General features: G+C 41.9%; 3 protein-coding genes across 3 annotated transcripts in view; 2 read left to right on the forward strand and 1 right to left on the reverse strand.

Annotated features, from left to right (window-relative positions):
* The window catches only part of LOC128278917 (protein phosphatase 1 regulatory subunit 12A), a 55705-nt gene extending 36020 nt beyond the window's left edge, over positions 1-19685 (reverse strand). The window contains exons 1-2 of the mRNA XM_053017641.1: positions 19650-19685; positions 17215-17645 (exon numbers count right to left, since the gene is read on the reverse strand). Of these exons, the coding sequence (XP_052873601.1) occupies positions 17215-17469 (255 nt within the window). The 5' untranslated portion in view covers positions 17470-17645; positions 19650-19685. The remainder of the gene's footprint in view (positions 1-17214; positions 17646-19649) is intronic.
* Positions 19686-20184: 499 nt separating this feature from the next.
* LOC128278918 (DNA repair protein Rev1) lies at positions 20185-23626 on the forward strand. The gene is made up of 2 exons (XM_053017642.1): positions 20185-20309; positions 20366-23626. Exons 1-2 carry the CDS (start codon positions 20262-20264, stop codon positions 23624-23626), a joined length of 3309 nt encoding a protein of 1102 aa, XP_052873602.1. The 5' UTR covers positions 20185-20261.
* Positions 23627-24214: 588 nt separating this feature from the next.
* On the forward strand, positions 24215-25972 carry LOC128278306 (transcription factor grauzone-like). Its single transcript, XM_053017007.1, has 3 exons — positions 24215-24385; positions 24466-25731; positions 25789-25972. Exons 1-3 carry the CDS (start codon positions 24275-24277, stop codon positions 25942-25944), a joined length of 1533 nt encoding a protein of 510 aa, XP_052872967.1. The 5' UTR covers positions 24215-24274; the 3' UTR covers positions 25945-25972.
* Positions 25973-26100: the final 128 nt, after the last annotated feature.

The following is a 26100-nucleotide window of genomic DNA, read 5'->3' on the forward strand; positions in this document are numbered from 1 at the left end:
AAGACGATACTTTCAGTTTGCTTGCGACATCTCGGACGGAGAGGTTAGGGTTCCGTTTGAAACAATCAATCACCCGTTTCGTCGTTTTTGCGGTCTGTTGGTTCCTACTTCCACTTGATCCAGTCTTTCTAACTGTCGTCAAACGTTCTCCGAATACTTTTAATACATTGGTGACCGTTGATTTGGCCACGTTCAACAATTTCACTAACTTGGCGTGCGAGTAATTCGGATTTTCGCGCTGACGGTGCAAAATGTTGAGACGATGCTCCTCTTGTTTCGACGCCATTTCCACAAATGAAGAGCAAATGTCAAAATCGAATAATATGTATGATACTACACAAAAACATCTTTAAAATGAGAGGTGTACCGGATTCTTTGATGCACTATGAAAAATAATGCGTCAAGTTTAACGTTGCGTCGGTTTAAGTTGACCAATTTTTGACCGAGGCACCCTTTAATCCCTTCCTCCTACGTTCAGTGACTCAGTGTTCTACTATCCTTTCATTGTTTACTTTATTCAACTGTCGCAGCAGACCATGAGTCAAAAAATAACACCAGTAATGATAGACGTTACGCTACGTTACGCGTTATCTGGCCATTTCAAGAGTCGAGCGGTCGAGAATATCCTCCCATCACCGCTCCCGGTCAAGCGGCTCCCGGTCAAGTCAACTCGACTCGAACCAACCGTACCGTAATCGCTACCGATGCAGCCGCAACATCTCAAACATCTAACTCGTCCCTTCTGGACGGTGTAAGAAAACTTTGCGGGCTGGTTCGTCGTCCACCATTCTCATGACATGACCAGTCGACAGAAGACTGCTACACGACAGTATAGACAACAGTCGCGACTGTTGTACCGGTATCTCCATTGTTCCTCCGTCCTTACGAAGCCAAAATAAACATCACGTAGAAGATAGGTATAAAAAAATTGAAAAATAACTACAGCGTAGTCCGTTTTTAATCCTTTAAACCAATACCTCAAACTGTTTCAATCGTTAATGAACTATTACCAATATTCATTATAATGATGACAAACATAACGATGTTCATGTTAATGTCAATTTTCAGCAACGATAAACTATGTAGCAGATTTTAAAAATACTGCAAAATCTTTGAAGTAAATTTAGATTAAGAATCGGTGTTAAAATTTGACTGACATTAACAGCCGGATTCAAATCACACAGGAAGAACGATGAGATATTTCGTATATTTATACCGACTAGACGATGTCGTTCGCCGAATAAAAAGAGACACCAGAAGCAAGAGCAAGAAAACTGAAGAAAAATAATGCAACATCATCTGCAAGTCGTGGATTTTAAGAGATGTTAAAGATCCAACCATCGCCAAAGTTCTGTGGAGCGCGCAAGCAACTATGTGTAAATCGTAAAACAGAACCGCACGGTCGTTGACCGCTGGCGATCGAGAATACACCGCAATGAGAGCATATCGATGCCCAGTGATGTAGGTCAACGCAATGGGGTACGAGTGTCCGCAAGGCCTGCGGAGGATGGGGTTCGCTGAGTAAAGGTTAGTTTATTAATGATTCCAACCGGTGGAGTACTCATGGTCAGTCAATTTCCGTTTTGCATTTTTTTCCACAATTCAACCAACTACTTGAATGAAATGTGTATCTAAAGAGGTTTGTGTTATACACGCGTACTTCTAAGAATTTCCTACATACGATATGTATATGTGGGATCGGAATGTTCATCAGGATCGAGATAGGTGTGACGATAGTAGAACTTTCACAGGGCGACCGCAACTGACAGCGGATGAGCACGATGCGCCAGGAAGTTAGTTGCATGCCGGCGGTCAGTAGAGCAGGACGTGTTAGAGAACTCTTTGTATCGTACAATCAGATTCAATACACTAAGTTCTATTACCCAATCCACCCAACTATTCTTACATATATGCAATATTGAAACAAATTATTTCGAGGGGATGCTTCTTTATCAAAGATGTCAAGGTGGCGTTACAAAAACCTAGCACCAGTTGCGATCTAGCAAGGAGAAGATCGCATTACTCTTACTGTGTTGTACTCTTTACTAGGTCTATACGTTGAGAAGTGAACTGTTTTTAACACAGAAAAAATGTTTATAAAATTTTTATGCGATTTTCTATTTTATTCAAAGTATGTGCCATCGCTAGCTATACATTTCTCCTATCTCTCTGCTAAATCATGGATTCCCAGAGGAAAGAATTCTTCGTCTTTTTAAGTACACTAATTAGTCATCCCATTTCGACTTCCTCGTAGAAAAACGAAGGGCTGCTCAGCCAATACGTGTCCCATCGATGAAAAAGAATGATATTCGGAAAGAACCAAGTCTGGTGAATAACGCGGGGAGGGATAGCAGCTCCATCCAAGTGATTTGATAGTATCCTGAAACAGTTTTATTTTTTGGGGCGCCTGGTGCTTGTTGCCACGGGCCACCAGGCGTCTCCATTTTAAAAAACTGGAACGGCTTTTTGGTCGTTTTCGATCAATGCATGGTTCAAATTGATCATTTGTTGTCAGTAGCGATCGGAATTAACGTTTTCATCTGGTTTTAGGAGCTTGTGAAACACCACACCTTTCTGTCCCATCAGAAAGTCCGTTTTTTGGAGTCTTTCGACGCTTTTTTTTATCAAGTCAAAATCGCCATTTTGAAAATTGTTAAACCACTCAAAGCACTGCGATCTTCCAAACACAAATCCCGACCAGCATTTGGTGCGATTCCGAAGCAGTTTTCTTCAAGAGGAACAGAAAAATTATAATCCCCGCAAACCGTCATTTTCAGGCACAAAAGTTGACATAGTTTAACCCTTTTATTGATGGGTTGCACACCGAAATAATTTTTGTTTCGACCTGAAATCAGTTACCTGATGTCAAAACAAGGTAATGATGAATGAACAGCAAAACTGGGAAGTCCCAATCGGCAGGTACAGCCATCTTTTTAACAGTTCACATCTCAACGTATAGACCTAGTACAACTGTTGTTGAACTGCAACTGGCATTGGGTACATTATTCGGCACGCATCAATTAGCTGATTTCAATTTACCTTACGCAAAGGAATTTCCGCGATCTTATTGTAGCATTGTTTGAGTGATACTGTGTTGCAGATCTCAGGAGTTCAATAGATTGAATCGTAGTCGCTCAACAAATAAAAACAAAACCCTTTTGGAGTCTCCTCTACGAAGCGAGTTTTGCTTACGCGTCAGCCACGAATGTTTATCAAGATATGATAAACGCTTTTGTCAGTTTTACATCGAGCATCTCTAACTTGATAATCCACACCTAGCAACAGTACGCGGATCGCGGATTGAAAAAAAATCAAAAACGAATCCACAAACCGCGTCTAAGAGACCAGCTTTACGAGGGGCGTTCAAAAAGTAATGATAATTTTGCATTTACTCGGGCTACATAAGTCCGATTTTCGATTTTTTTGTGGCGATAAGTTACTACACATATCAGTGATTTATGGTGAACATTTCGGCCATTTTGAGTAATCGGTCAATTTTTGACAGCTGTTTAGCTTGGACAAGATTTGACTCATCTTCGATGCCGTCTTTATCGCCTAAATCGTATCGTGGCCTCGTCCTTTCATGCCTCCTTTTGGTTTCCGGAACATGAAAAATCACAGGAGGCCAGATCTACAGAATACGGTGGCTTTGGTATAATAAAAGTTTTTTTTTTGGTCAAAAATCCGCGCAGAAACCACGACGTGTGAGCAGGGGCGCGACAGCCAATTTTGGGTTTCCCACAAATCCGGACATTTGTGACGGATTGCTTCGGGCGAATTTCGCATAACTTGCAGGAAATATTTTTTATTGACCGTTCTATCCTTTGGCAACAACTCATGATGCAACACGACCCTGCAATCGAAGAAAATTGCAAGCAAAACTATTCACAATCGATCAAAGTAGGCTTTTCGACGTTAACATCTTCTCGGCCCACTGAGAAAAATTTGAAACACCGATAAGCAATGCTTTTGGTCTTAAAAGCTTCACTATAAGCCACAGTCAACAAATCGATTGCGTCCAATCGAATATTTTCGTTTTTCGCACAAAATTTTATAAAGATTCTTTGCCATCCATTTTTTGGAAGAGACAAAAATCGAAGATGAGTTAAATCTTGTCCAAGCTAAACAGCTGTCAAAAATTGACCGATTACTCAAAATGGCCGAAATGTTCACCATAAATCACTGATATGTGTAGTAACTTATCGCCACAAAAAAAATCGAAAATCGGACTTATGTAGCCCGAGTAAATGCAAAATTATCATTACTTTTTGAACGCCCCTCGTATGATACTCCACATTTGGAAAACAAGAAATCACGATCGATTTGGCACACTCTTGGTAGCTTGTACACAACAAGCGGGCAACATTTCGCGATCACTCTCCAATAATAGACGGATTTGTTGGGAATGTTCAGGCGTACCAATTTAAGCCCTTTTCCCTGTTACATGACAACGGCTGTCGCGCTCCAGCCACGAGTGACTCCTTGTTAAGAATACCATTCGTATACCATACCATACCTAGTTTAAAGCCAAATTCCACGTAAAGCTTAACGCTCCATCTGGAGATACATTGATCTGGTGATACAGTGATTACAGTCTTACTTGAAAAGCAGGACTTTCTCAAAATCTTCTATACTGCATACTGTCTTCACTCAGTGCGGAGAATAGAAACAGACAACACGAGCTTATCTTCATAGTTCTACTCAATAAAATACAAAGCTACAACAACTCAGCTACGAGTTTACATTAACTGGGGACCAGGTTATAAAAGTAACCTTTTCAGATTCCTTTATTATTTTAGTGTTAAAAGAAATGGAGGACAAATTTAAATAAATGCCAATGATTTGATTTAAATTTGACTATTTATTACTCATGATCACTATGTACCGGTAATAGAAGAAAAACTACTGGAAAAGGAATGAATTCCTTTTTTGTCAAAACTGCCGACAAGAATGTCTTATTATTTTCCATTACTAGAACGGGCAGAGCCGTATTAATGCAAAACAACACTGTTTTTATAGATCGAGACTTCGCTTATAGCAGAGGAGACTTTTCCCATTGACTAACTCAACCAACAACTAAAAGTTCACCAAAACAACCATAAGAGGAACGCGATTGATCATGCGTGGCGTAACATATGAGTACGCATTACAAATTAAAAATGCAAATCTTTTGTGGCACTAGCGAAGAAGGCAAAGAATCCGTAGCTGGTCTCCTAATAGAGGCGAGCCTTTAGGTTCAAATGCACAAAGCAACGCTTTAAGATCATTCGGCGGCAGACAACTTCTTAAAATATGCGCATCGGCCAACTGTAGATGCGAACGATTTTTACGACACACTTGACACCGTTAGATCACAATAAAATCACCATGGATTGGTAGCGACGAATTGCATTTACTATTTTTGTTTTATGGTCGAGTTCGGTGATCATTGTTTGAAGAAGAGTGTGTGGTGCTGCTGATGCTTAAACAAGTCATAATATTTAATGCTCGAGGCCTTTCCGTTGACTATGAAATGGGTGCGAAAAGTAATAACTTAAGCAACGCTTAAGAAAATTAAACAACGCATGTAGGATTTGTGTTTCCTATGAAAGACTAAGATATTTGCAAATGAATTAAATCTATCGAGTTGATGTCAATCTCTTGATGCATTTTACAAACGTAATATACATTAATCAAATGAAAAATGATTAACTAATTATATACAAATATTCAGAAAGCTCCTTTTTTCAAATTTAATTTTTACAATATTTCCACTAGATGATCCATTGTTCAGCGTAATTGAAGACATCCTGTCGTCCAGCAAGAGCGGTTCTTGAACTTTCAACTGAACACCGTCGACAGACGTAACAGCACTCACCCAACAAATAACCCAATCATTAACATTAACATTTTTACACACACACGCTCACGGCGATATTGAAACTGATTCTAAACATTGGGCAACAAAGCAAGATTTCGTGGTAATGCTGCTGATAAAACTCTGTGCAATTCGGGTCCTCGTATTGGAAAAACTGTACGCAGCTCCAGAGTAACGTGGTGCGCATTTTGCTGAGCTAATTTTCTGTTACAATGACTATCTCGAGGATCTTTACCAACAGTTTAAGCTGTTGGTTATCAAAATGCATTACGCATCACCGGTAAAAGTTTTATGGAGGAGTATGATCAGCTTTAAATTCTTTTCTCGTAACACAGATTGCAAAATTTACGCTGTTTGATGGGTGCTGATGATGGGTAATCGACAAAAAAAAATAAAAGGAGGTACATACACCTGCGCATCGCCATGGATGTTTACTCTCGTCAGTTGTCACGCCATTTTAAACTACACCATCTTCACCGCGCTATCCAATCGAAAAATAAACGAACATGCTCCATGTGATGAAGATCTTTAAACACATAATTAATTAAATTTGTAATGTAAAACAACTAAACCTTACACATACATGTAAGGTCTAAAACCAACCAAATGAAAACATCTCTGGAAGTTTATCAAGCAAAGCGTCAAAAGAATGTCACATTAATTATTCGAAATAAATTTATGGTTCAATTATTATAGGTTTTGATGCTTGATGCTTTTAAAAGGGGCTAGTAATTTGATGTCGAATTATTTGATTGGCCCTTTCTTGTAAATTTGATTTGACTAGTAAACATAAAACGATGGTTCGGACATCTTGCACGTTCCACGAACGTCGCGTGACTCCAGCGGGTCTAATGTCTTTATTTTGGTACCGAACATGTCAATCATTGTTTCGTAATAACAGGACTTCATCCCATTAATTTTAAGCATCCCTTCCTATAACAATAAAAGCAGTATTTGCCGAGTTTCTCTTCCATAGATGTGTTACGCACCTTTCAGTTCAGTTCCGATATCGAGGAAACATCAGAGGAAAAATGTTGAAACGTACCGCAGTAGACAAGTTTCGCGTTATGCCATATAACCTTCGTTACCTGTCCATAGTCGGGCTAGGCGGTTCAAACGATCGTCAAATCTACCGCATCTACGTGCTGCTTGCAGTAACCATCCTAATCATTGTACCTGGTAAACCAATCTTCGTTTCCGACCAATACCCGTTCGAGTCCGTTGCACGCAGTGTGGCCGAGCTACTGTTTGCACTGCTCGCCTACTTCCCGATCATCATAGTGGCTATCAAGTCGGAACCGTTCCGCCAGGTGGTTTTCAAGATGGAACAAGCGCTAGGCCTATGTCAGTATGGGCAACTCCGCGCTGTAGAGCGCTCTCCCAGTGAGAGCAGAACTTTGTTTAATTTTTTTCAATTCGTCCCTCTCCACAGTCCGCGACCGTAACGACCAGTGCAGTCAGTTGATTGCCAAAGTGAACGATAGTATTTATCGCTTCAGTGTGGCGTACGCGAAGCTGAACATTTGCTACGCGGTCCTATTCAACATCGTACCTCTGGCGTACAACTACCCACAGCATGTGCTGCACTACTACGGAGTGAATTCTTCGACTAATCGAACGGTGGAGTTCATCCTACCTTTGGTGCAAAACTTTCATGGACTAGATATTCGACATAACATCCTGCACTACACATTGTACTCCTTGTGCATCATACCGGCCTGCGTGTCTACAACCATTATGCTTTGGTTCAAGGGAATGCTTTTCATACTTATTCGCTACAACACGTTGCTCTATCAACTAGTGAATGGGTTGCTGCGTGAGTACGCTCAGAAGTCGTCCACAGCGCCTGTTGGGGCATTTGGTGGACAACGCCATTTGGTGGACATCATCGAGCTACATCTCACCGCGATCCAATGTACCTCGCTTCTGGACAGCATTTTGCGCCTGATATTGCTTGTTCAATCGCTCGGCTGTTTGCTACTGTGGGGTTTGCTACTTTACTACATTACCCGTAATCCAAACTTAAATCTGGTCAACGTGATGGTGCTGATGTTCTCGATCGTCATTGAAATGTGGTGCTTCTCATACCTTGGCCATCGACTTACAGAAGAGGTATGCCATATTAAAGCCCGATATCTTCTGTTAGTAAACGTTTTCTAGCAGTCTGCTGTATAAACATTATATTTTAAAGAATGCTATGATCAGCCACACTGCGTACAGCACCTATAATTGGTACAACGAGCCACGATCGGTGCAACAATTCCTACAGCGTATCATCTTGCAGTCCTCAAACCGAAAAGCGACCATTACGGCGGGAAAGTTCTACAACGTCAACATAGTGTCATTTGCTCAGGTATGCGGGTTTTCATCGACGGCTGCCAACAAAAACATTTTTATAATGTTCTTTTTACTTTTTTAACTCGCTCTCTCTCTGCGTCTTTTTTCTCTCTAGCTTGTTAAAACATCTTACACGTACTACATGATAATGAAGGAAGTATTTTAGTGTATAAAGTATCCATGAAACTTACTGCTCGGCTACAAACATACCAAACATTATTAGAACTACGAGAAGGAAAATTGCCAACACATCATTTAACCATTGTCAAAAAAATAAATTAAATAGCAATTAAAGTTTCAATGCATAAACGTTTGACGTATGGTAAACTTGAAAAGTAAATACATAAATATAGCACTATCCAACAAATGTCAACAGTAATTATACGTAATGCGTTTGAAATGAATGAACCAAGAAAATATCTTCATTTGTTAAGACTACTACAAGTTACGACTGAGATTTTGTCACTACAAGTTACGACAATGCATTCTCCTCGCCGGCCACTCTAACAGAATAGTTCGCTCAGCAAACATTGCCATAAAAATATGCAATAAATGTGATATAACTTAATCATCTGATTCCATCACCAAGAGTACCAAACAATTTAATAGCGATCATTTTTGTTTCCTTACTTTCTACAAAACCACCAACTGTGTTTGGGAACATGTACGTTGAAGCAATGTTGGGCAAATCTTTTACGTAGACCAAAAGACCGCATCCCGTTAGACCGAAGCAATCCATCGCCCACGACATCAACGGGAAGGTATGATGATAACGGCATCAACATTTGGCGAGGTACGTATACTAATGAAAACAACACGAGAACTTTAAAACGCGGAGGATATCTTCGTCTTTCCAAGGAGAGCCTCGAATTTAAATCTTAAGAAAATCAAGAATCCACAAGCTTGCTAGTACTAGGACACGAACGGACACAATTATTGCTAAGCACCGCTCCAAAACAGGATCTAAATATGTATCACCTTTTCCAAATTAAAGCAAAGCGGCCATTTTGAGCACAGCGAGAGTATTACGTGAGCAAGGTATTTTGTGCGCCGGTATTGCTCTCAACAATTGCAAACACATATTTTGCTGCAGAGTAATAGGGGTATAGGGTAGGGTGCACCACATGCAAGCGTACCACAAAACAACTGTCTTTGGTACAAAGTAACGATAATGCCCTTCTATGTTGACACGATCACATCGTCGCCCACACGCCCAACTTTTACATTCCTCAAACAGCATTCTTTATAATTAACTAGCAGATCCCGGCGCGCGTCGCTGCGCCTCATTTCATCCTTATTTCTCGATTGGGAGGCGTTTCAGAGGACTTCTTGGTGACGTATCCGAACAGCTTCCTTTTCGCTTCCCGTTACTCCTACTTTTCAGACGATCGGGCTTCCCGGTGACGTATTCGTTCAGTTTCCCTTCCCGCCTCGTTACTCCTCCGTTTCCCGGTGACGTATCCGATCGGCTTCCGTTTTCGCTTCCCGTTGGATACATGTCAAAACTCGCACCACCTGAGTTTGGCTCAAATTGCTTGAAAATTATCCGAGCTTTGCTGACATTAACCCAGATTTTGTATGGGAATGCCCCTCTCCCTTTAAAACAAAAAGGGTAAAGAGGGGAGGGGTTTCAAACATTCACCAGAACATTTCCCCTTCCCCAAAACTCCCATCTGCCGAATTTGGTTCGATTTGCTTTGAAACGTTTGGACGTAACGTATGGGCGTTACGGTACGTTACGTTTGTATGGGAGCCCCCCCTCCCCGGAGGCGTGGGAGGGTCAAACTTTCCTATTCACAATCCGGGGTCACAAAACTACGCTGTGCAAAATTTCACGCGGATTGGTTCAGTAGTTTTGGAGAAAATGCGGTACAGACAGACAGACAGACAAACAACCATTTTTATATATATAGACTAGCTGTTCCCGGCACGCATTGCCACGCCTCATTTCATCCTCATTTCTCGATTATCTGGCGTTTCAAAGGACTTCCTTCCTGTATCCGATCAGCTTCCCTTCTCATTTCTCGATTATCCGGCGTTTCAGAGGATCGCACTTCCTCATGATGTATCCGATTGGCTTCCCTTCTCGCTTCCCGTTGCTCCTCTGTTCCAAATGATCGGGCTCCGTTCCAAATGATCGGGCTTACTTGAAAACTATCCGAGTTTTGCTGAAATTTTGTACGGGAGACCCCCTTTGTAAAGAGGGCAGAGGTTTTAAACATTCTCCAGAACATTTCTTCTTCTCAAGAACACCCACTTGGAGAATTTGGTTGTATTTGTTCGAAAACAACCCGAATTGTACTGAAATTTATGTTACGTTTGTATGGGAGTCCCCCCTCCCCGGAGGTTTGGGAGGGTCAAACTTTCCTATTCACAATCCAGGGTCACAAAACTCCGCTGTGCAAAATTTCAAGCGGATTGGTTCAGTAGTTTTGGAGAAAAAGCGGTATACAAAGCCAAACAAACATCCATCTTAAGATATACAGGGTGTTTCATTAACAATACATGATTTCATTTGGTTATAAAAGAAAAACGGCTTAATATTTTTCCATGCTTGAACTTTTATTTGAAAGGTTGATTCATGGCATTTTTTTATGTAAAACATTTTTGGTAAAAAATTTTAACCACGATTGGCTTGACAGTAGCTCATGCGGTCGACCTATTTTTTAGTACATTCTCTATTGTATCTGATAATATTTCGGCAATTGCAAGTTGAATTTTGGTCTTGAAGTTGTCAATAGTTGCTGGTTTGTTAGCATAACATAAATATCGATTGTGGCTGTCCTTGTATGACACGTAGCGCCGTCCTGTTGAAACCAAATGCCGTCCAAGTTCTCAGCTTCAATTTCACCGAAGAACCAATCAGCCACAACCCACACAAAACAGTCACTCGTTGTGGGTGTATTGGATTCTCTTGTACGATATGTGGGTTTTCCAAACAACAATACTGCTTATTAACACAGCCACCGAGGTGGAAATGAGCTTGAATTATTGTTTGTTTAATGAATTATAGAGACTTTAAGCCGCAATGGCCTATCATTCATCTCTTAGCTTGAATGAAATGGGCTTTTGATTTGGCGACCTTCCACTTTGGGAATAAATTTTTTCATATTTCCCAATTTTTGGCAACCAAAATTATATTTTAATTTTTTTTTATTTATTTATTTACAATTGTTCGCCTGTGGCTTCACAAATTGAAGCTAACTAAGGCCTTAAGTGCTTATACATAAATGTCATGCATGAACCTTTCAAATAAATGTTCAACCATTAAAAAATATTCAGCCATTTTTTTTTTTAACCAAATGAAATCATGTATCGTTAATGAAACACCCTGTAGAAGATTATCAATGTCATACTATTCAAGTCGTAATGCCGTAAAAAAACTTCTACCTTATAGTAGGAATTATTATTTTAATTCTGTGAACCGTGATCCCTTGAAATTAGGCCCCGGCAGGAGGTTCGTACTGCAGCCGTAATTTCACTTTCTACTGCGCGCAACACTGCCGCGTGAGATGAGGACGTTGATCACTGTGCGAGAAAAACGACGATCTTCTAGAAGTTAGCAACAGTAATAGCACGCGCGTCTTAGAAAGGCTAAAAAATGAAACATTTTCAAAACACTGACGACACACGAGCGAGAGACAGAAAAGAACACGCACAGTTTTCCGGCTCAATGTATTTTTAGAATCGCGCCGAACGATACCGCAACCAGAAAGTCTATCTACATACAAAATACAGGCGCACACAACACCGAAGGCCGTTTGAAACAAGAGCTTCTTCAATGGGGTGGTGGCGTAGTATGGCAACCCGTAACATGATGACGATCGTCGACAGTTCTGCCACAGATCTTATACAGAATGGAGGGCAGAGCATTGCGCTCAGAAAATAAGCAGCGGTATGTGCGACCTATTCGCAAGATGCATTGGAAAGATGCTCACAAGAAGTAACCAGAAAACTAAGGTGGATGAGATAAATTACGGTCACATGGGAAAAGCGGTGGCCGGGACGGACGTAAAGCAGTCGCTAATTTTTGGTGCTCGAGGTTTTGTGAGCATCTCCGAAATTCAACACCCAAAGACGGTAGAGCAGGCGATAGTGGCGATCCAATCAATCTGATGTCTCCCGAACGGTCCCCAGAATTGTTGCTATCAGCGAGAAGTTGATAATCTTGAGCAGCCAAAAAAAGAACTAGGCAGTCGCTGTCGGCTGTCACTGTCCTTCATTTCGGCTTTCAGCTTCGGCCAAAATGGCGCAACCGAGAAGTACGTTAAGCAGCGGTGGCCACCCAGGAAGTTGTACGCGTCGCGACCTTTGGCACCACCAGCTATTCGTTTTGCTTGTTTTCTTTCATAAATCATAAGAAGTGATGGTTGTCACTTAATTGATTTAATTATTGACACTAAGTAAAGGTGATCAAAAGATTACTGCTACCACTAGCAGAACTGCTAACGCTATGCATGATTGGGGTCCTAAATCTTCCCGAATCTTCTTTGACGTAGCAACTTCACGAGCATTGCTACAGCTTCAGAAACTATACGCCTACTTTTGGTTGTTCTCCGTATTTGTAAAATTTTCGTAAATGTAAAACGATTAAAAGACGTCCAAAAAAAGACACAACACCTGAAAAATCGTAGAAAAAATCGTCAAATTGTCGAAAAAATCGTCAAATGACTGAAAGAGATTTAGTACAAGGCCTAGGCCTCTCGTTGGGCAATGTAAGCTATATTTTGACTGAAGTATTGGGTTTCAGAATGCAGTGTGGATGTGGAATGGATGCCGCATCCACTGAGAATGGAACAAAATACATTTGAATGCAACTTTTTCGACTTTTAGAGCGTTTTCGAAAGGATAAAATGCGTCGATTCATCACTATGGATGAGACTTGGGCCTTGGGCAGTGGTATGAACCTGGTTCTTCGGCTCCGAAACAAGTTCATATCCAGAAATCGGCCAGGAAGGTGTTAGCATCGTTTCGTTTCGTTTAAAACAATCGTTTTTCATCAGGACAATGCCCATTGCCACAAGAGCATTTTGACAATAGCAAAATTCCATGAATTAAACTTCGCATGGTAGATTTGGCCTCTAGCGACTTCAATCTGCTTCCAGATCTAAAAAAATCAAGCGTTGGAGTCTCGTTGGAACAAGTGTATTGATGTTCAGGGGGACTATACCGAATAATGAAGTGTATAGTCTAACCATAAAATTGTGTTTTTCTTATCGAGGCCCGAAACTTATTGAACAACCTGGTACATTTCTCATACTTTGAACAGTAATACGTAAAAAGGCTTGAAAATTTTAGGCTAAAGTCTAAAATGAAGCTCACATTGGTGATTTGGAAGGATTTCGTTATCTGAGAATAATTTACAACCCTACAGAAACACTCCTGGCTAGCATTTAGTAATATATAGTCGATAATTCTAAATTTTTAATTATGATCAAAAGCTCTAGCATCTGGATTTGATTAGCACAACTCAGTCAACAGACTTCTCTGCTTATCGTTAGAATCCCATCACAAGCGAGTACGGTGTTCAGGCCAAACCTTGATACTCTGTTTTGACACTGATTGTCATATGGATTGCGCACACAGGTTACAAGCCTTCTACGAACCGCAAAATGCATCACTAGCTTCGAAGCACTACTTTGCGATCGTTTCGCCTAGAGGTCCATCAACCAGTTCCTGTGGCCTCTGCAATGTGTTCTCCCCCAGCAAACGCTACTGATTTCTATGCGAAGGTAAGCTCGGTAACCTGGTTACGAGATTGAGATTAGAAGCTCAACTGCAGGTGAGAGGAGAGCACCGTCCACATAGTGACAGGGGATCGTAAGTCGAGACTGCGGTTAATATAGGTAGACAATGGTACGTATGAGGCGCAACCCTAGGATGATAATTCCCCCGTTCTATTTTCTACGTTTGCCGCTCTTCCAGCGGACACGAAAAGTTGCGATGAAGTGTGCTTGCGTTTCCTTCTACTCTGAAAGAAAACTCGGCATTACAACGGAAAAGAGAAAAACAGTAATCAAAACACAATATTTTATTTCAAAGTGTATGGTAGAACCATACCTGAGACCAAAACAGTGTTTTATGATCCAATTACGTTCAATTCGCCCCAGTGGAAGTTGGCCGTTTTGGTCCTTCGTGCGCAGGCGTTAAGCGTAAAACCACTAACTTCCTCTAGTGGAAGCAGATAGCTCCGAACAGCGAAAACCGCAAAACTGTGCGTAGAACTGAATCCAGTCGCATTCTATTGCTCTCCGAATGCCCAAGAGAGCTTGTATTGATTTACACTGCCAGGGTACAGTTGGCCGATCCCACTGTCTGATGCTGGAGATGCTGCTCGTCTTAGAAAATGTGTATTGGTCCTAAATAGTAACCAACAAGATAGATATATTTCTAATAAGAAAATGAAAAAAACTATTATAGATGATTGATTTGTCTAGATAAATTCAATAAGACTGCAACTAATCATTTCGTAAGACTCGTATGCGATTCTTACTCTTACTTAGACTCTTGATGTAGAAGAATTTTTGAACACTTGAAGTAATTTTTAATTTCATATTAGCCGACCTTTTTTCTTTCTTCTTTAATTGGACAACAACCGCCGAGCGGTCGTAGCTTGCACCAGAGACAATGTTAATCTCTGATGCTCTCTGCAATGGTTCGTTTTTACGGGAAGGTTGAAGAAGGTCCACCCGGTAAAAAGGTTTATAGATTTTCTCTGAAATTTTCTCAGATTTTTTTTTATTTTCTATAAGCAAAGAACTGCTTAAAGCATTCATGATGATGCTGCTGCGCCGGAATCATGGCCAGCAACTCGACCGAAATAATCCGTACACGCACCAAAAACCAAGAGCGCAACGATGAGTGCGTTCACGCGTTCGGTGGTCTAAATTTAGCACAAAAATCGTAGATCGCTCGCACGAGCGGTGTGCCGTTGATGGGACTGAGTGTCGCGCATGTCTGTGTTTCGACGGTCCTTACCGGAAGCTACTCGATAAGGATAATTTTAATCGTTTTTGTATCTTTAGAACATGTGGCTCGTTTATAGACGACTTTTTTTTTAATCTTTCCTCACTTGATCTTTACCTAACAACAAGGAAAAGATCCAAATATTGCCCTCAAGAAAAGGCATTCCTTGCAGTACATGGCATTGCCAAATTCAACCAAACAACATATTCCAATAGTGTAGGTGAGTTACCGACTCGTTCGAAAATGTGACTATCGTTTATCCTTCACCGACAATCATTTGCTACAGTCCGTATAGTTACTTATAATCTTAGGTGAATGATGCATGTGTGGGTCAGTATTTTGATCAATTAGGAGTTTAAAATCTAGCCTGAGTCCAAAGCCTCCAAAGCTACGTTTTTTTACCGACACAACACAAACAGTTACCATCTTCCGTCGCTTCGTCGCAGCATCCATCACAAAATATCAAACAAATTTAAAGTGCATACGTTCGCTGTTGGCTGCTTTTGCAACATGCATAGGACAGCGAGATACCACGGTGGATACAACACGGGTCGATGAACCCGCACTGCATTGCATTTATGAGATATTTATGTATAAAAGTTTTTTTGTTAAGCATATTTTCCCAAAAATATTTCAAACATTTCTGATCACCAATCATTGATGGTGACAGGAGCAGGATAAGATTAACATTTGTCCTTTTTTTTAATCTTAGAAGAACGGACTGGGCCATACTAGCGTGTTCAATAAGTTTTGTGCCTCGATACCAGAGGGCGCTGCTACGAATCTGATTTTTTTTTGTGATATTGGTACACTCTTCATATGAACGTATGTCAAGTTTCATTTCAATCGGTCACTTACTTTTTTTTACAAGCCATTTAGTATCGACATGTCACAGAATATTTTTACAGCTGTTATGACGTCATCATTTGATGAAAAACCCTTTCCGCGCACGATTTCTTTTGGTTTGAAAACAGATGGAAGTTACTAGGGGCCAAATCTGGCGAATAGGGTGGATACTCAAACAATTCGGACTTTAATTCATGGATTTTTGCCATTTTCGAAATGCTCTTCTGACAGGGTGCATTGCCCTGATGAAAGAGGTTTTTTTCCTTCTGCAGAGGTCTTTTTTCACGAATTTTCGCTTTCAGTTGCCCTAAAATGTTACAAAAATAGTCAAAATTTATTGTTTTATCAATTTGCAAGTAATCCGCTAGCAAAATTCCATTCGCATCCCACAAAACTGATACTAACATCTTTTTTGGCCATTTCTGGACGAACTCGTTTCGGAACCGAAGAAAAAGGTTCACACCACTCCTTAACCTTTTGTTTTGATTCAGGATCATGGTGATAGACCCAAGTCTTATCCCTAGTGATGATTCAATGCACAAGATCCACTTTATCCAATCGAAAACGCTTTAAATGTTGTCAACAAAGATGCATTCGAATGCGTTTGTAGCAAATGCGGCACTCATTTTGCAAACAGCTTTCAGGAACCCAAAACTTCAGTCAAAATATTGGTTATACTGCTCAATGAGTTGGCTAGGTCTTGTACTTAATTTCTATCAGTGATTGGACGATTTTCGAGAACGATATCCTGTATTGTCTTACGATTTCCGATGTTGTGTCTGTTTTTTGACGTTTTTGACAAGGATCGTCTTAAAGAATACTACGACCGCGTTTAAACTCAGAAACCCCTCTTTTAATCACCTAATTGAAGGCGAAGAGTCCTTATTCACTTTCAATATTTATTCATAATTTTCCTATGCTTTAAAATCTTTCAAAAATAAAAATTCAATCACTGCACGATAATTGGTTTTTTCCATTGTGAAAAATACTGTGACATGTCGATACTAAATGGCTTGTAAAAAAAAAGTAAGTGACCGATTGAAATGAAACTTACATACGTTCATTTGAAGAGTGTACCAATCCAACAACAAAAAAATAGACTCCTACCAGCGCCCTCTGGTATCGAGGCGCAAAACTTATTGAACACGCTAGTATTTAAACATTTGTCCTTGTTTCTCCTTCAACAAGTTTTGTATCATATTTCTTACCTGGTGCAGCGCAGTCAAACCGTCAACATTGGCCGTGTCAATATCGGCCCCATTTTTGAGCAACCATTCCACCTCGTCCTTGTCACCGGCAACGCACGCCGCCAGAAAGATGCAGCCAGACGAAAACTTGATGCGCCGCGAAGATGGACTTTTCGGGATGCCGCTGGCTTTTTTGTTAATTTCCGATTCTTCCCATCGCTTCAACTGTTCGGCTCGCTTGAACTGAGCCGAAGTGTTCCGATTGTCCAGCGACATGATGCCTTTGTTCGGGTCACGCTAGTCGTTGCGCTATTAGAATTATTATTTTCTCGTTCACTTGCAATTTTTCAATTCTATAAGGTCTTCTACGATCGCTTTCTATATGCACTACTTTTTTCCGACCACAAACCACGACTTCTAGGCTCCCGGTTGACTTCTATTCTCGCAGGACACTATTTCAATTGAAAAAAAACACAAACATATTTATGGCGAACAATCGACACTTCTTCCCGTATACCAAAACATTTGGAATACAATCTATTTCCAGATTTAAGAAAATTATTAACTTTGCATGAATGAATGCGTATAAACACATACAAGCACACGCACACGTGTAGGAAAAGGATAAATACACATGGGTACGATGGTCCGCGGAATAACTGCTACCACTCATAGGCGGCAAACGTACGCATCACCTCTCCATCTCGCCTGTTTATGGCCGCAAAAAAAACCGTTACCAGGGTTCAGGGGTTGAGTTTCAGATTTTGATTACAGCACTTTAATTTGTTATTTAGAAGCACTTTACTACTGACGAAGGATAAATTGTTGTATGATCAATATCTGTTGATTCTTCCCCTTGATTTGATGTGCTTACAGTTGCTGATCGACAGTTGCCCTTTTATCAACACTCGCTGTAAGCAAAAATGTATGAAATTAACAAAAGATTTACCATTAACCAACGATTCAGAAGCATCAAATTTTTTTTAAACGTTGAAATCTATAACTATTTCCTTAACCACCTTTATCTTTTAACTTGAACTAACTATTATTGTTAGCGTTGAAGTAGCCAACACAGATTTGCTGATGCTTTCGTTGTATGACACGCGGCGCCCTACCTCATCTCATATCGATAAAAATTAGCAAAAGTTTAGGACTTTTCAAAACATAATCACTTAAACCAGCCAGTAACAAACATTTTGATTTCTTGATAAAAGAATTTCGAGCTATTCTACAGATAGCAACGTGCGAAAGTTTTGCGAAACATAGTTGTTTACAACTATTTTTTTTTGTGACACTCGAGAGTTCCATTCAGATTTCAAATCGACGATTGGTTAATCGTGGAATTAGCATGCTGTTAGTTTAACAAACATTTCAATTTTGCGGATTATTTCCGCAGTTATTTTTAGTTTGCCGATATAGCATTCGCAACACGATAACGATGTTTTTCTGTGAAAGTAGGCACATTTTTAGCCCTCACAGCCTATGCTCACTCCAAGCACTCAATTCTCATCGGTCACCAAAGTCGTACACCAACACAACTTCCCGATCTCTCACGATCGCACACACACCACTCACATACTGCTATTTTCGCTGGCGGTTCGTTAACAGCAACAAGAAGAAGGGAAGGAAGTAGTGGATGAATCCAAAACTGTAATCCCTGCCTGCTGCACAACATGGGATCGAGGAAAAACGAACAACCTCCAAAATGGCACCTTTTCACCTTCAACGCCTGGCAAGAGCTCTCTTCCGAGGTTTGTCGCTACGGTGTTTTCATTCTCGTTACCTTAGCAGCTATGCCGTTGAAGGAAATCTGTTTTTTTCTTTGCTTGCACTGGTCCACTAGCACTAGCACTACACTTTCGCCATAACGTAACCTCACACCACTAATTTCTCTACAAAAGCACTATTGAGCAAGTATTGACATTTTCATCACCATATCAAGTTTGCTGAAACATGGACCGAATCGCGCCAAGATTGCTAGCGCTAAGCTTCCCAGCTATAGCTTCTCTCTACGTAGGCAAGAACAAGGGATCACCGTTTTTTCAATAGGCCGTTCACTTTGTTAAACTCAATTCAACCCTCTAAGCGCAAAAATGACGACACGACGACTTCACCTACGTACGTCAGACACGAACGATAAGAAAATATTCACGTAAAAAACCAACACATCCCACGGGGACGCCAAGATTGGAAGAGGTCGATCATACCGATTGTTAACCATTGACTTGTGTCTTCCACTGGTCTTGAGTAATCGTCTCGTGGATATTATTTCCCTTCCAATCCTCTTTGGTGGACGACATGTTTTTTTACGATGGTCTCACTGACGTTTTCCTCATTCCGACTTCCAGAAGGGACCAATGGAGGCCGATGAGGATGAATTTCTATACACACTCCCTACAATAAAAAACAACGAACACTCCTTCGGGCGCAAAAGGAGTTGCAAACCCCAACGTTACCTGACGAGAATGTACGTATAAATGTATAAAAAAGCTCGCGCAACACCAACTTCTGTCCGCGTTTGCTGTGTCGCTCGTGGCCAGTGCGATCTCACGCTGAGTGAGATCGAACAATCATCTCATCTCATCGAGTGAGAAGAGAACAATCAATGCCAATAAATGCTGTCAAACGTAGTGGTTCAACTAACCTGGACGACAAATGGCTTTTAAATAAACCCTATCAAAATTCACGCCTTTCATTTCCATCCAAAAATTATTTAATCATGTAGATAATGTTATGTCCTTTTTTTATCAGTATTGTATGGAAAAAATAATTACCTCAACACACAGAATGCTGCCCATGCAGCATTAACACATTTGGTACACTGTACCAAAAAACTGTGTGTTTTACTGTACCAAAAAAATGGCGCTCTTTGTATCATTGCGTTTCATCAAAATAAAGCAGATTTTTAGTCCCTTAGTAACATTTTGAATAAAGCATGAATAAAGAATAAATAAATAAAGCAGATAGTTCTCCAAAATATGGCTCTCGCCCTTCTAGTTGCGTACAAAGAAACGTTCACTAATGTTACTGTTAATGTTTGAAGTGCTCATTTGTGTATTACAACTACTATGCAACGCAAGCAGAAGTTCGAGAGCGAAACAGGCTTCGAAGGATGGGTATGTACATAGTTAAATAATAAAGTAAATTTAATTAACAAATCGCCTATTCATAGGGCGATTACATGGATGCGAAGATCGCCAAACTGGAGGATCAGTTTCGACACACGGCAGCTAACGTTACAGAACGCCAATCCGACCTGTTCTCCGGTATATCGATTTTCGTAAACGGCTACACGAACCCATCAGCGGAGGAGCTGAAGCGAATTATGATGCTGCACGGAGGTATATATCATCACTACAAACGACCAACCACTACTTACACGATCGCTTCGGTCTTGCCCGACGTGAAGGTGCGTTCGATCACGTCAGAGATCATCATCAGCCCTCGCTGGGTGACTGACTGCTTGCAAAATGGTCGCATTGTTGATTACACGCGCTATCTCCTGTACACACAACATAAGCCATCGCAGCCAAAGTTGGCCTTTGCGCCAGTGGCAACAAAAAGCAGGGAAGCCAGCGATGCCGATGCCAACGATGCCAGCGACATCAGTCCACTAGAATGTTTGAATGTTTTGGGTTTGCTGAAAAATTTCACCGATTCGGAATCCGTCAGCTTCGAAAAGGGTAACGAAATGCAATCAACAGAAATAATCCTTCCACCCGGTCTATTGGGGTCAACCTGTATAACGCAAGAGAACAAAGCTGCACAGGACACTGAAAGCAGCAATCAACAAGGTGTGCTGGCGCAGACCACAGTTAAAGAAGTAATTGTATCACCACCGCCCAAAAACTCAGTAAAGCAATCACTTACCGCGACTGATCCCAACTTTTTGGCAGAATTTTTCAACAACTCACGGCTGCACCATATCGCAACCCTCGGTGCAGGCTTCAAGGCATATGTTGCCGAGCTGCGTGAAAAATCCTCCGGCTCATTTCCGGCACGCGATGGGTTAGCCCAAAACTTACCCCGCCATGCCCAGGATCGGGATGGGTTCGAGAAGCTGGCATCCTCTGGCCGCTACATTATGCATATTGATATGGATTGTTTTTTCGTATCGGTTGGCTTGCGAAAGCACTCCCACCTGCGCGGACTGCCGGTGGCCGTAACACACTCGCGAGGCTCGGATGCTCGCGTTCCGTGCCATCCAGGCCAAAATCGTGCTCTAGAGATCGAGCTGTACCATAAGCGGTTCGAAGAACGCAACAAAACACCCGACATTCCAAAGGAGTCGCGCCTTTCGTCGATTGATGATCATAATTCGTTGTCGGAGATCGCCTCATGTAGCTACGAAGCACGCCGAAAGGGTGTGAAGAATGGTATGTTTGTTGGCGCAGCTCTTAAAGTATGTCCCGAGCTCAAAACCATACCGTACGACTTTGAGGGCTACAAGGAGGTGGCCTACCAGTTGTACGATACGATAGCTAAGTACACGCTCGATATCGAAGCAGTCAGCTGCGATGAAATGTTCGTTGACTTGAGCGAGGTAGTACAATCGATCGGCATCTCCGTGATGGACTTTGTTAGGCTCGTACGAAGCGAAATATCGACCACCACTGGTTGTGCTTGTTCGGCCGGAGTCGGTTCGAATCGTTTGCTAGCTCGATTGGCAACGAAACGAGCGAAACCAAACGGACAATATTGGCTCGTTCCAGACAAAGTCGACAGTTACATGAGGGACATTCCGATCAGCGAGCTTCCAGGTGTTGGTCCCAGCACGACCGCTCGTTTGAAACTCATGGCGTACGCATCATGCGCCGATTTGCAAACAATTTCCCTTAATGAACTACAGACAAAGTTTGGGAAAAAGTTTGGCGAAACACTGTACCATGCCGCTCGGGGTATCGACGAACGGCCACTCGTGTACGATAAGGGTAGAAAGTCGGTTTCCGTAGACGTGAACTATGGGATACGGTTTTCGACCGAACAAGAGGTTGACCGGTTTATGCGTCAATTAACAGCGGAAATCCATCGCAGATTAGTGGATCTTCGACAGCGCGGAAAAATTGTCACCGTAAAGCTGCTCGTTCGTTCTCCAGAGGCACCGATCGAGACGGCAAAGTTTATGGGTCACGGATTGTGTGATGTTGTAACAAAATCGCAATCTCTAGTGCAGCACACTGACGATATATCGGTGATCGAGAGTGCTGTGCTTGGAATTATGCGCGCGGTCGCTGTTCAACCGAAGGAACTGCGTGGCATTAGCATCCAGATATCCAAGTTCGCTAAAGATCGGAAAACTGTGGATGGTATGGCCGGGGTTCGGTTGAAAAATATGCTGCAACATGCGGAGAGTAAGCAGAAAAAGCCCAACGAAAAACTAAAGCAGACAAGGAACGATGCTTCAAGAGCGGAAATGAAACCACATAACCAGCAGGATGAACAGCAGCAGCAGCAACCTTCCACCTCGTGGGGTTGCACAGGACAACATCAGATGTCTTTGGTACACGAAAGCTACCGAACGCCAAAAAAAGAACGTACTACTTCAGGAACTGTATTCGGTTCGCCAAAACGACGTGATAATACGGCACCTGCGAACGTAGGATTAAGAAAATTTTTCTCCAACGAAGTCAAATCACCTACGTCCGGTTGTGGTACTGTTCGACCCTTCGAACAATTCCCTTCCGGTCTCGATCCGGAGGTGTTGGCAGCGCTACCGGAGGACATACGCAACGAAGCGATACGTGACTTCAGGCGACAATTGTTATTGCTGTCGGCCAGCAAGACGGGGTCAGCGGAGGATATGAAAACTCCAGTAAAACAATCGCCACTGCCAGTGCCGAATCGTGAAAGGAGTACACCATCGATAGCACCAAGTTTAGAGGATCAGAAAACGCGATGCGTTGATGCTCGGAAAGCTCCGCCAAACGAGGTTGCCGAACAGGCTGAATTGCAATGTGGCGAGAAGTTAGTAACGTGCAGCAGTGATGCGGAAATCGATGAACCATTGTGGGTCACTCCAGAACACAGTCCCTTCAAGGAGCCAAAACAAGGAACGGACAGTAAGAAAGCTGAAAAACGAGAAGCGTGTAAAAATGAACAAGCTGGAAACACAAAAGACAGTAACATTATTAACCGATCCGATTGGTTGATGTTGACCGAAGATTGGGTCGCCAGTGCGGAAGTGCCGTACATTTACGACGTAGAGCTGCTGGCAGCCAATGGCCAAGAATTGGTGCAAAACAAGACTCTCGAAAGATTATATCTTTTTCTGCGTTGTTTCCGTCGATTGGTACAGGAAAAAGGGTCCTGTGCGTGGCACAAAGCGTACAGCAAAATTGTTCGTTCGATTCAGCATCAAATGGTGATCGTCTACGGGTGTAAATTAGCCACTAGGGAAGTAACTTGTAATGTGTGCAATAATTGCAGTGATTAAATGCGCATAAATATATTCTGCCTATCTGCAATAAAGTTAGAGTATTTATGTTTTCTTAGCTTACGGTTTATGAATGAACAGAAATCAAGAAATTCTGCACATGCTCAGCTGTAAGGAGATAAGGAGCGGAAAGAGGCACAAGAAATTGTTTTCATTTCGTTGTTTCGAGCTTGAGCTGCTCTCAACAGAAATCCCAAATCAAAAATGTTACCTACCGATTGATAAACCATGAGAATGCTTGAATCATGAATCTTAAGAAAGTGAGGAGTAATTTACCCATTAACTTCATTTGCCTTCAACATGTTCAATAATCAGCCGACGTTTACGTCGATTTGTAGTTCGTTCTCCCATAACGAATTGACTGATTATATTTCGGAAAGGAAGATTGAAATGATTTTTCAATTTAAAATGATTCAGCAGAAACTGGCACTACCTAATGCGAAAATTCGAAACATCCGTTTTCGCCGTTTTCGAATTTGTTTCGAATATTACTGTGTTGTAATTCCTTCAGTCTGAAACGTCACAACGCGAATTGTAAACAAATGCACAAAACAAATTGCGAAACTGCATTGCGTCATATACAACCATGGCCAGTCGACCCTCGATAGTAAATTGCTGCTTAACTTAAGTGCTAACTGAAAAAGGAAAATGGAAAACTTCTGTGCAAAGGTGTGCAGATTCTGCCTGCACACTGATACCCTTTTAATGCTGATTGATCAGAATCTGATCGCTAAGATTGACCGTGTCTTTTACTTCAAGGTATGACCCATTCTCTGGCAAAGGAAAGATTTCATTCGCTCGCTGGCTACTACACCTCTTTTTTTTAATATGTTCTGTAGTTAACTCTAGATTCCCAATGTTCGTTCCTAATATGTGCAGCGTGCAAGGCGGTCATCGAGGAGTTTCACGACTTTGTTGAGCAAGTAGAGCGCAATCTAGTAACGCTGAGCGATGGTTTAAGATTAGCAAAGCAACCGGATCCGGTAAAATCCGATCCTGCTTGGAATACAATTCAGTTCGAAGTACTGTGCGAGTCAGAGACAACGGATAACGCTCCACAAAACATCAATCTGCTTTCTGCCGCCCAATCTCTCGTCGAAGCGTTTAATGAATTCGATCAAGGCTGGACGCTCGCAGAGAACGTAATTAAAACCGGCGAGGAAAAACAAGCTCCTGAGGTCAAGAATGTTCACTTAGCGAAAAAAGCGTCGCCCGAAATGAAAGAGAATTCAGTTAAAAATCAACAAATGTGCTCCAAAGGTGGCGAAATAAGCAAAGTCAGTAAACTTATACCATCGCCGGCAGAAGCACGCATCGATTCCGAGCTCACCAATGATCAGCTGGTACTGCGCCACTACGATCTGTCATGTGATCTTTGCTCGACACCATTAACCGATTTTGGTGCACTACGAAAGCACTATCGCTACGAGCATAACTGCTCTGGGTATCTTCTTTGTTGTAACAAGAAAATTTACAAAAAATGCTGGATGATAGAACACCTGCAGCTGCACCTCGATCCGGATGCATTCCGTTGTTCGCTCTGCCATAAGAGTTACTCTTCAAGCAAAGTTCTGAAGGAGCACATTAAAGAGGTTCACGCAACGGCTGCCGATCGTACGTTGCACTGTGACACTTGCCAGAAAGCGTTTGTCTCTAAAGCACACCTCAATGCTCACGCAATGGTAGCTCACGGATCCGTGCCGTGTCCAGAGTGCGGGAAAGTGCTGGCTAGTCTTGGCTCGCTTCGTAAGCATCGCGTTGCAATGCACGGCGAGGGAGAGAAGCATGTGTGTGAGGTGTGTGCACGGGTATTTCGCACAAAACAGTGCTTTTTGGTGCATCGCAAGCATCATGAAGGTCGGCGGATGGATAGCAGGGTCCAGTGCGGCGTTTGCCGGGTTTGGCTAACGGATAAGTATTGTCTCACGAAACACATACGTCGCATGCACACGGTAGCCGACTGCTCGTTGGAACCTTGCGTCGTCTGTGGCAAACAGCTGCGCAATAGGGACGCTTTGGCCTACCACACGCGCCGCGCACACGCTGAAACTCGCTACGAATGTGAACTCTGCCACAAGCGCTTCAAATTACCACACTACAAACGGGTAAGGATGTGCACCAAAAAGCGAGCACTTATTAAAATTCGATTTTTTACCAAACAGGAACACATTGCCATATGTCATACCGGTGAGGCGCTGTATGGCTGTCCGTATTGCACGCAACGTTTTAGCACGAAAAACAAGCAATATCTGCACCGAAAAACAGCCCATCCGGCAGAATACGAAGCGGAAGTTAGGAAACGCATTCGGAGAGAGTAGGTCATACCAAATCGAAGTTCTTAATATAGTTCGCAATACTTATTTTAAATCAACTGTCGTGGTACTTTTCTGGGATTAGTCGACGTTGTTAGACGCTCCGAACCAATGCATTATTATTATCCTACATCTAAAACCGCTGAGCCGTCATGGACTACA

The sequence above is a fragment of the Anopheles cruzii genome, chromosome 2 (genome assembly GCF_943734635.1).
Source record: "Anopheles cruzii chromosome 2, idAnoCruzAS_RS32_06, whole genome shotgun sequence".
Taxonomy (NCBI): domain Eukaryota; kingdom Metazoa; phylum Arthropoda; class Insecta; order Diptera; family Culicidae; genus Anopheles; species Anopheles cruzii.